The 11,665-nt window shown below is 34.8% G+C and overlaps 2 protein-coding genes across 2 annotated transcripts; one reads left to right on the forward strand and one right to left on the reverse strand.

Annotated features, from left to right (window-relative positions):
• Positions 1–218: 218 nt before the first annotated feature.
• LOC131790710 (ubiquitin-conjugating enzyme E2 G1-like) lies at positions 219–4,111 on the forward strand. The gene is made up of 5 exons (XM_059107966.2): positions 219–379; positions 481–583; positions 726–823; positions 1,344–1,522; positions 3,193–4,111. The coding sequence occupies exons 1-5, from the start codon at positions 331–333 to the stop codon at positions 3,268–3,270; spliced, it is 507 nt and encodes a 168-aa protein (XP_058963949.2). The 5' UTR covers positions 219–330; the 3' UTR covers positions 3,271–4,111.
• Positions 4,112–5,332: 1,221 nt separating this feature from the next.
• Positions 5,333–11,470, reverse strand: LOC131790708 (uncharacterized). Its single transcript, XM_059107960.2, has 8 exons — positions 11,252–11,470; positions 11,063–11,113; positions 10,108–10,299; positions 9,516–9,778; positions 8,901–8,977; positions 8,075–8,268; positions 7,400–7,542; positions 5,333–7,169 (listed from the first exon to the last, which is right to left on the reverse strand). The coding sequence occupies exons 1-8, from the start codon at positions 11,420–11,422 to the stop codon at positions 6,554–6,556; spliced, it is 1,707 nt and encodes a 568-aa protein (XP_058963943.2). The 5' UTR covers positions 11,423–11,470; the 3' UTR covers positions 5,333–6,553.
• Between the last annotated feature and the right edge of the window lie 195 nt (positions 11,471–11,665).

Here is an 11,665-nt window from a genome sequence, read left to right on the forward strand (position 1 = left end):
ATGATTAACACACAACGTTGCCTGAGGTTGCTTATTTCCAGCTTTTAAAAGTTTTTGTTTCTTAGTAAAAACCTCTTATTCTCTTAGTTTCTAACATTGTTTCATTCTTTTTTTTTGTCTGTTTGCTGAACCCTTTTTGATCAATTCGCTGACTGCATGGAAATATTTATCATTTTTCAGGAGCACAGGAAAAGCGAGCTACTTCCGGTTGCGAAAAGCGTGAAAACGAGGTAAAATGAGCGAAAATTTTCACCGAGTGTGCGTGAGAAGTTCGAAAAATTTTGAGAGATCCAATTGCCCTACCGTTTAATTCTCGTTGTGGCCATCTAGATGAACTCAGTTGAACAAGGTGCCCTTCTCCTCAAAAGACAGCTTTCAGGTATACGATCTATTTTAGTCCTTGCTCCCAAAACCCCGGCATTTCAGTTCGATGTTTCTAACAATCCAATGCATACTCATGGCGTCGTTTTCTTTCTGAAGAGCTCGACAAGAACCCTCCGGAGGGCTTTTCTGCTGGCCTTATAGATGATGATAATTTGTTCAAATGGGAAATAATGGTGGTAGGACCCCCTGATACTTTCTAGTAAGTCTTATTTTTATAATTTTGCACTCGTGATTTGCGATACATACACTTTGTTAGCCAACACGCACTTATACGTATTCATCATCCCCCTAATATGATGCGTAACACTAAAATTTGTCGTTTTGTTTACTATTTGTTATAGTGAGGGAGGTCTGTTCAAGGCACACTTGTATTTTCCTAGGGAATATCCGCAAAAACCACCAAAAATGAGATTTATATCAGAATTCTGGCACCCAAATGGTAGGTACTTATGTAGGTACGAATTGAAGAACATGTATGACTTCCCAGGACACGTTGTTTTGCTCTTTGTTTTGTGTCGTAATAGTGTTTGTTAAAGCCATTCTTGTCATCGTCATATTGAAAATAATTTTTAAAAGGTAAGTAAGTGACAGATGAAGCGTTTTGATGTAAATTCTATCGACGGAGTGCCTCACCTTTGGAAGAATTAACTCAGTTGATTAAGCAATGAAACAATGTTTTTCACCTTGTAAGTTTTCCCTTTAATGTAGTATTTTTTAATGTCATGATAATTCAAGAACATCAGGAGATAGATTCCTACGTTGATCACAAGTTTTCTTACATTATTTCTCCTTAACTTTAAGTTTTATACTTCCTAATAATTCCCTATGTTTAATCAGTAGAGAGTAGCTAACAAAATTAGTTACTAACTTCAATAAGGAACAATCTTATTGGTTAGCTATGAGTGAATAATAGAATGCGAATTGAAACGCAATGACTTGTAGTTTTTGTCTCTTTGTAGTTCACAAGGATGGTGAAGTTTGCATTTCTATTCTTCATGAACCTGGTGAAGACAAATATGGCTATGAGAAGGCATCAGAGCGCTGGCTTCCAATCCATACTGTTGAAACAATCTTGATAAGTGTTATCTCCATGATATCAGAACCCAATGATGAATCCCCAGCTAATGTGGATGCTGCAGTAAGTATAACTCCTTCATCTGTTCAATGAATTGCAGTTTTTCTGCAACTTTTGTTTAGATATGTTTTTTTGTGAAACAGGATAATTAATAGGCAATTATAGTTATCAGAGTTGCTAGCCTGTAGAGCAGGCGTAATTTTGGCCAGCAAGTGCGAAATTATGGTTCCCATCTTTGATTTTAATGGCAGCAGAAGGCAGGGTAGGGAAAGAAATTTGTACTAAGGAGGCAGCTGATGGTCAAAAATAAGGAGAGTGGTGGGGTTGGGGGAGTGAAGATTACACCTTCCTGAGGTTATTGTTATTTTGCAAAACTCTGTTGGCCCACGACCAGAGTTCCTGATTGGTGCTTTAAGCTCCAGCTGTCAATCACAAGCCAAATGTGTCATTTGGACATTGTGCTCCTACAGGAAAATGTGAAAGATGGCAAACTCTGTAAATGGTGAATTTGTTATTTTCAATTAATTGCACTCTTGAGGAAGCTCTAAAGTGTCTTTTGGAATATTAAAATATGTCTCCTGCATTAAAATCGGAACAAAAAGAAGCAATTTCTACACTGGCTTTGGGACAAGCCTGATACTTCACATGTTGGTTTTGTATGAAAGAAATTATGACAGGGAAACCTTCAATTGTAGTTGTCCTAGTTTGCCTCAGCCACAGGCTGCCTAAGCTCTAGCTGTGAGATGATCATGTTGCAAAATAATGGTCATGGTGAAATTATAAGAGTTTGTATGGGAATATTTACGACTGCTCTTAAGAATGAAAACATAGACAAATTCTCAATAAAATGCCTCATCTTACTTCCACAGTGCATCGCTAGTCATCTGACTGCTTACTACATTGAAGGGAACCCATTTTAGCGAGTTATCCATTGTTAGGTTTTCTATGTACATAAGAAATGCCGTGATGCACAACTAATCAGGGGGAGTTTTGGTTTTTAAAAGCATCTTTGGGCAGGTGTCTTTTCACCCGTCCCCTGCCCCCTACCCCTACTGTCCACTCTCACTCCAAATCAAACATGGCTGGTTGGATAAATGATTGCCAGCTTATAACGTTAGCTTGGCTACAGAGTTGCAAAGTAACATAACTATCTTGATACTAGTAAAATTGTGGTTAAATCCATCAACAATACTATGAGATAAACTAATTATAATAATTTAATTTTATTGATTTATGTGAGTAAGACTGTGTCTTGTTTTGTCTTGTTTGTATTCATCCTTCTCATACCTTCTTTAAGATTGTGTTAGACCATTAACCCTTTAACTCCCATGAGTGACCAAGAGAGAATTTCTCCCTATGATATTATTACAATATCAACTAGAGAAGTGATGAGAATAAAGAAAAATATCAATTTGGGGATAATTCTTTGAACCAATATTATAAGAATTGTATTGTTGACAGTTAGGAGAATTACAAATTTGATCTGGGAGTTAAAGGTTAACAGCTTTTGGCCAGTACCATACACTCAGACTGTATGAAGTAAGATGGTGACTGTAGTGTATTGTTGAGGACATGCCAGGCCCCTGATTTCATATATAAGGCAGCAAACCTTGAAGTTTTCCATAATAAGCAAGCAAAGCTAGGTTTGAAACTTTTAGAAGGATACAGTGTAGTTATTTTTTTTGCAGATATCCACTTGGAAGTTTTAACTCTGTTCCTGTTTTATTTTGCAGAAAGATTGGAGGGAAGATTACAATGGAGTTTTTAAGAAAAAAGTAAAACAGTGTGTACGGAAAAGTCAAGAATGTTGACTTCTGAAGAGTTTGTAGTATGTTATTGCTTCTGGAGTTGACTCTAAAATTTGATATTAGTTATTTCAATATTTTCTGTTACAAGTTCTTTATCATTAGCAGGGTTTTAAAGGGTTATGTATCTACTAGCACTCTTGTGAGCTGATTACTGCCGTTTAACAAATTGAAAAATATCTCAGATTTGATAAGAAATTGATAATAAGGCATTAAGTGTGTAACTCTCTTGTAAAATTATTCATTTGGAAGTGTAGGATAGAGGTTATGAAATATTAATGTTTTCATGTACATTGTATCTGTTCATGGTGGTATACATTTTTTCACTGCTTATTGTATATTCATTGTTATGAAGCAGTATGTAGCTCACCTGCTTGGGGCTTGCTTACAGCACATCATTTTGATGCCAACAAGTAATCTAGATTCACACCTTGTAGTAACAAGATGGTGAAGCCACATGAATAATAACCCTTAATTTTTTATTGACCTAAATTTGAGCAACATAATGACAGATATATAATATAATGACATGAGAAGGCTTAACTCCATTCTTTGTCATCATAGTTACTGTGTTACATATGAAATTTGTTTTCACAAGATCAATCTGGCTTTATAAAAATTGTGGGTACACGTTGGAATAAGATTGTAGCCAAAAAAATCAACAAAAAAATTCTGCCATTTGCAAAATCTCTCAAAAGTTCTCTGCTGAACAAAAGAACCTTGACACTAAGTGACACCTACCACTTAGTGCCCTTTTTTTTTTACATTCTGTGAAAGAACACTTTCCAATTTTCAAGATAATGGTCTACAACACACACATTGCAATAAAGAAAGAATCTTAAGGCAACTTTACATATACTAGTAATTAAATATAATATTGATTTGTTTGCCACTTGTAACAAAAAATTATGAACTGTTGATTTCTTTAATTACTAATAGGAAGATATTATAATATTACAATATTTGATTAACTTGAATCCAGTTTCAGAATAATGCTACATTGTAATTAAAAATAAGTGTTTTTTTTTTTTTTAAATTTTTTTTTTAAGGTTATGTACATTTTAACAGAAGCATGATTGCTGTCATACAAATCCAACTACTTAGTGGTAGACAAGTTTAGTTAAAGCTGTTGTAATTATTGTATTTTTGCATTTGTGGCCGGTGCTCCATAGTGATAACTCAGCTCATATTTCATAGTGATTTTTTAAATTTTGTTTTTGCTATATGTAAAGGATAGCTTTTTTCTGTAAGTTTGAGGTATTACTCAAACTTTCTATTAAGTTTTCAAAACCCTTCTGGTTGCAGTATGAACCAGCTTCACCTTCTATCTAAGGAAACAGGTCTTTGAACACAAGTTTGTAAAATCTGTGTAAAGTTCTCCAAGGTGGACATTATCTGGAAGTCCAAATTAGTTAGAGGGGGTGGGTATTCATTGGGCTGCTCCCCCAGATTATCAAAACCACCACACTTCTATATACCAATACCACTCATGACTATATCTCTCTCATACTCTTTGATGGAAAATGGTATTCCTAAACATGCCTACTTTGAAACACCACTGACATCTCTTTAACATCTTGTAACAAGACAAAAGAAATGTTGCTTTTAAGGTAAGCAGCAGATATACACCTTTCTCTTTACTTCTGTAACTACCAAGAGACCCTCTTAGGTGTCAATTTTCCTTTTCACTTCCTTTTTTTATGTCAACTCATGAAATTTAAGTCTCTTCCTTTTTGTAAACCTATGGTATGAAAGTGATACTTACCTCAACTTGCATCCTTATACTTTGTTTCTTTGCTCTAAAAATTGTCATTATCAGAGCTATACTTGCAGCTATTTCATTCATAGCAAAACTAACCATAGATAATTTCATGATAAATATTACTGTAAATGAGTTATTACAATACTTCTCAGTGGTAGAAAACTTACAGTTCATTTACTGATTCCAGGACTAGTCAGACGGTGAAATCTAATCAGTGGGTAGAACTGAAATAAAAGTGTTCCAAAATTTTAAAGCTAGTGAATATGATGTACATAATATCCACGTCTGGTTTCAGTAAAGAGCTGTATTGATAGTGTTCAAGTTGGTCTGCACTAAAAAATTTGCATAAGCTAAATGACTGTATATTTGATATTCTTATGCTTAAATGCAGAGTATGTTTGCTGCACAAATAAAGAAATTTATAGGGAAAGACTGGTCAATGTTTGCTTATTAAAAAAATTCTTTGGTTTTGTCTGAAATAACAAACCGATTGCAATCACTGACAGTACCTTAAAAATTGTCTTTTTCTTTGTCCCGGCAATGGAGTTTTGTTTCCTTAATAAGGTTCAGGTTTGTTCATAGGCACAGTATGTTTTTTTTTTCCTCAGTTAACCCCCTAAATTGATACGTATTATTCTCCAAACTGTCCTCTACACATTTCCTGTGGTGCTTACCAAGAGAATTTGTCAACAGTCCAGAGCTTCTTGACTTAGTATTCATTTCCTTTATTCTCATGATCTTAATGTTTGATTCAGGGGTAATATTGTGAGAAATTAGATGCTAGTCACTTAGGATTCAAAATATCCTTTACTGTAACACTACCTCTGCCTATTAAGGAGTACAACTGAGTGCTGGCCAATCTCAGTTAACTTCATGAGAGGGTAACCTGTAATGGACTACTGCAGCATTCTCTCTTCCTTCCCCCCCTCCACACCTTGCACAAAAACCTTAAAATAAAAACACTGGTTTCAGTAATACTGCTTTTGGAAGATGGTTATACTGTAATATTGTAATACATTTGGGTAGCATTTCATTTCAAAACATCCTTGTATCTGAAACTCTACATTGGTTTCCTCCCTAATTACGGTAGCTGCTTTTTTAACCAAGGAAATGCAGCACATGTTCAAATATCATTGATCCTAAGCAATAATTCAAAGGAAGAACAATAATACACAGATTTGTTCAAGTTCAAAGCCTTGATGCATTACTGTGTTGTGATCTTGTTACATATCTTACATATTATCAAAATAGAAGAATTTTTGATAATAACCTTTGAGCCTAAAGTCTTTAATTTAGTTTACTTACTTATCTCTTCCAGAGAGAAACATCAAATTGGCAGAAGTAGCTTTTAATTAGCAAATCGTTAACATAAAGGAAAGAAGTACTTCAAAATATGAGTTTTGGAAAATGTATTGTATGATCAATGGTGTTCATTAGTAATTTTTTTTATTGCTTTAATAATAGGACACCCATAATGAGAGCTGTTAACTTGAAGATTTTTTCTGTATAAACAAAACTTGCATTCAATCAATCACTGTCACTGCTGAGCAATAGCACCCTCCTTGGTTTTTTCCTCTTCTTAATAGCAGGAGAGATAGTAGCCTTGATAGGACTCTTCTGTCGCGATTTAGCCTCTGTTCTTCCACGAGTACGACATGTATCACTCTGAGAGTCAGTAATTTTATGTCCATATTGTGTCTGAATTTGTGAATGTGGAGGATTATTAGTAATAACATCCATGTTATCAAATGATGTACCAGGAGACCTGTGTTTCCTTCTGGTGAATATTGATCGTTTTTCATTTGGTTGAGGAGTGGGGTGTACAAATATAACATCTGAATAATCTTCTTCATCAACAGATTTGATTTTGCCTCTATCATCATGTGTCACACTGGATGATGGCATTAAAGCAGAAGGGATAGATTCCTGTTGTTGTGCCCATCTGGAGTATAACTTGTTGATCTTAGGTTTGATCTCAGGTTTCCTTTCCTGCCAGTTATGCACAGAAGTCTTTATTTTTTTTCCTTTGTTGATTCGATCAATCAAAACTTCATCCTCAGAAGCACTGCTTCTGTCATACACCTCACCATAATTTGAGTTATCTTCATTTTTGGTGGCTTTCTTTCCTTTGTAAGTCCTTTTCCTGCATGATTAAAATTCAAATGAATTTCAGAATATGCAAATAGTTATTACTAGTTAATAATAAATATCTCATGACTTTTCATGTACAAGAAAGTTATGTTTACATATCAGCTCAACAAAACGTGTTTGAAATTGCCCTTTTCTTGAGAATTTATCCTTCAGAATAGTTATCACAGAGCCATTTTTTACAGATTTTGAGTGAGGATATATTGTAATCAATCTTTGCCTTACTTAGGAGTCCTTAGATTAGTTGAAAATGAAGACAAAGGAAGCCGTTCTCCATTTTTCGAAGCCATGCTGATCCAGCCATCCATAGAACACTGGCCGGGTTCTCCATGACTTAAAGATGTCCTTTCATCCCTAGTTGTAGACTGCTGTTGAACAAAATAAAATGGAATTAAAGTTATTGGCACATTTTCAAATCATGGTTACACCACCTGTTAGCACCCAACAAAATGTATCAAATTCAACATTTGGGTTAGTACTTTTGTGAAAAAAAGGACAATTGAAAGAAAAAATACAACGATAAATCCTCCTCATCCACCTGTATTGCATATTATTAAGTCAGTTCATGTAAGATAATGTTACTGAGAACAAAACTAGCCACTAAAGATATTACATGCAAAGGTGTCTATTTAGTCTAACTACCCGAGGTAAGATTATGAGAAGTCAGTCAATTGATAATTACAGCAGAGTCACACTTTAGGTAGTACTATTTCAAGTAGATAGATGCTTATGACTGACTATCAAGATCACTGGCCTGTATGTCTATTCTCGTTACCTGTGTTTGTTTGAAGAGAAGTTGTGTTAATTTGGTTATATAGCTTCTGGGATTTAAAGACTTAAGTTTGCCTTTGGACGTTCACTATTTTGAGAAAACAAACATTGCAACAGTACTGTCCTAACCTGTCTTTTCCTTTTACCATTGCTACTTTTCTGCTTGCAGCCTTTGTGTTTCTTAGGGGTTTTTTCTCTGGACTTCCTTAAGGCTCTTGTTCTCTTGGAACAGCATTCCTTTGCTTTCACCTTGTCTGACTTGCCTTTAGTCCTTGAATTGTTTCCAATATTGCCAAACGGTACCCAGTCACTGTTCAGCTCATCTAACCAAAGAGTAAAATTTTTATAGTACCAACAAATCACTAAATAAAACATGATAGGAAATGCTTTAAGATAATGGTTGTAATCGATGGCTAGAAACAAATGTAGTTGCAGTAAAGAAACCCTTATAAACACGAAGAAGTGACATGAAAAAAGGATCCTAGCAAAACTTCTGAGACTGACATCTTAAAGTCTGAAAATATTTTTTTACAAACATGAAAATGTGATGATTCTAATGTATTTAAACTTAGCAATCATTGTTTGTGACATGTAATGGATCAAAAATGAAAAACTCCCCCTCTTCTAGTGAGGGTGAGGAGCTCATCAAGAATGAGACCATCTTCCTCTCTCTATCTCCAGACAGGACTCAATTTAGATATTGTTGACCCTGGTGGCAGGCAGGATTATTTCTACGTATGAACCCTATATGGCCTAACTAGCCCATTTTTTGCTGAAGCTTGGTTAGGAGACCGCCTGATGATGGGTAGGGTTCTAAACCTCAGGGGAATATAGTTTTTTTTATCTGTCATATCCTAAAGACAACTTTGATATCACAAAAGGGAAGCCCTAATAGAGTTGAAGAATCTTTAGAGGAGACCATATTTCATACTACTTACTTTGGCTGTGCACTTACCTGGTGAATCATCACTGCTAACTATAAAACTTCCAAGACTTGCTTGGGATGAGCATGCATCTTCAATTTTGGGAAAACTTAAGATTTAAGAATTATTTTGAACAATTAGGTATACTATGACACTAGTTCTGATAAAATAACAAAATTACATTAAAAAAATAAATTTCTAACAGTATGGATGGTTAGGTGGAGAACAGTGTTCTCCCTTATTTTAAGCATGACAAGTAAAATAAATTTTCAAACTGGTAAAGCAATCCTTTTACAAGTCGAATTTTCAAGAATTCCAAGCAATTTTAAATGGTAATAAGAGGTACTAAAGGTGGTAAATGTTACCGGTTACTGCTTGAAAAGGAGAACACTGGAAAATCATACCAGCTTCTTGTCATGGAACTATAAAATACCTTATCTATTTTTTTATTCATTAAAAAAACGCATTTTGAATAAAAAAAAAGTGTAAAAAGGAACCCCTTCATAAATTTCAAAACAATCTTACAGGTAATTTCAAAAGTATAACAATAATTATCAAGGTCTAACAAAGTTAAATGCTGTCAACTCTTTACCTAAAGAGTAGCAGCTTTTTTGTAAGTCTCAAACAAATATACTATAATTTAATACCTGTTATTAATGTTACTTGTATTTCTTGAAGATCTTGTTCTTGGATCATGCCTGTTTCGGAACTGATATGGGCTGGTTCTTTCTATAAATGGACTTATGCCATTGCTTTCTTCAGAATCAGTACTGTGATATGCTGTAAACAGGGGCTCATCATCATCGTTGTCATCATTTATAAAGGAATCTTCAAGGTCATACTCATTAAGATGCAGCTGGCTTGAAGCACATATGTGACTTCCTCCTGAACTCTCTAGATTGGTATTCATCTTAGAGTCACAAATGAAGAGTTATTTAATTAATCTATTCAAATGTTTCATAAATAGAAAGTCTACTTTGTTACCTTAATTTCACATTGGAACTCTAAAAAAGTTGAAGTTTAAAATTTGAAATCCAAATTTCACAGTAATCACTGTTTCAAAATAAATTTGTTTAATTTTGTGGCATAACAGATATTGTGAGATAAAGAAAACTAAATCAATTCCATCACTTAAAATTTAAAATGTCATCTACAGGCAATTAGGAGAAAACATCTGTCAAATCAAGCAAATGACAGAGTGAAGTGTCAGTTTCTCTTCAAGGTATCAAGTTTTCAAACCTGTTGCCTGGATTGTCTTGTCCAAGGGTTACTGTAGTGAGAAGAAGGCTCATAATCATCATCAAAATCATCCAAATCAAATGCGCCAAATATATCTTCCTCTACTAACTCATCATCATCATTCCAAACTCTCTGATCCTTGTCTCCTACACGGACCTTTGTTGGTGGGGATCTGAAAGGGCTCAGATGAACCTGAAATGCATAATGAAACACTTTGGTGTGAGGCAATTTCTAGTAGATCTTATTTTTAACAGTTAACTACAAACACACTTGAGGAATTATGTCTAACTATAGCTGTGGTAACAAAAAGGAGGTTAGCTTAAACCTCAAAAAAAACCTTGCACTTGAAAAATCCAGTAATTTTTTTTCATTATGAATACATTCAGAAGCAAGAGGACACTTCTAGCATCTGCTTGCTTTAAAACTCATTTAATATACATAAGCTTTTTGGCTTGGGATTAATTTTCCATCCCATTTTAATTGGCAACAAAAAGGAAAGTGTTTAAAAGCATGCACTTACAACAGGCAACGGCTTTGACCACTAATAATCACGGCAATCTTAATTCCACGTCAAAGTAAAATACTAAAGTCGAGATGTTAATGGCTTTTGAAGTAAAACTGACTTAAAGGTATTCCCACTAATTAACTATATGCTTTCATTTCAATCATTCCCTGTGGGTAACACCTGCATCGGCCCACATCTGTTACATATCTTAAATCGCTTCTTCGACACGTTCGTCACCAGTGTTAACTCATCAATAACTACCTCGTAAGCACAAGAAACAAAATTCTTTAGCAAATTTACATGCCGCGAGCTTAAAACGATCTAGAAGATCCGATACAATTTAAGTTGTTTGCTCCTGAATCAGAATAACTTCACCACTGTGTACGATCTTGATAGAACAAACATTTATTTTTAATCGAATCATGATTTTTGCATGTTTGGTGGTATTACCTTTGTTATGCATCGAAATCGGGCCTTGCATATCGGACAGGTATTTGTGTTCTAGAAATAAAAACATGCTCGGCGTTAGCGAAAGCTTAAATAATTGATTTGCATTTATCCATGAATCCAATAAGTCAGATATCATTCTCCTGACATTTCAGAGCATCACGATGAATAAATTTCACAAAATGTCTAGACCTCTGACCACTCCAATATGCATGGGAAACAGAACCAGTGATTACAAACGCTTAATTTTCCGCGACAGATAACTTTTTCCAAACAAATTATACAGTTAGACGGCTCATCAGTGTGTTTGGAATCTCCATTTGTAGTTTCCGCGTTTTTCCGGGCCTTTGAAGGACGAGACATTTCCTTTATGATTGTTTATGAATCAGCCTGATGAATCTGTCTTTTCAAAATGGCGCGTTTTTTATCCGAGCAAAATGTCTGGCTACTGCCTCCATTAATTAGTACCTCTCATTGGTTAATATTCTCGCGCAATTTTAAGCCAATCACAATTGTTGTAACACACAGATGTGCGGGCCTGGAACGAGACATTTTTGTTGTTATTATCCGCTGACTCGAGTAATCGTAGTTATTAGAAGGAAACTT

The sequence above is a fragment of the Pocillopora verrucosa genome, chromosome 2 (genome assembly GCF_036669915.1).
Source record: "Pocillopora verrucosa isolate sample1 chromosome 2, ASM3666991v2, whole genome shotgun sequence".
Lineage (NCBI taxonomy): Eukaryota > Metazoa > Cnidaria > Anthozoa > Scleractinia > Pocilloporidae > Pocillopora > Pocillopora verrucosa.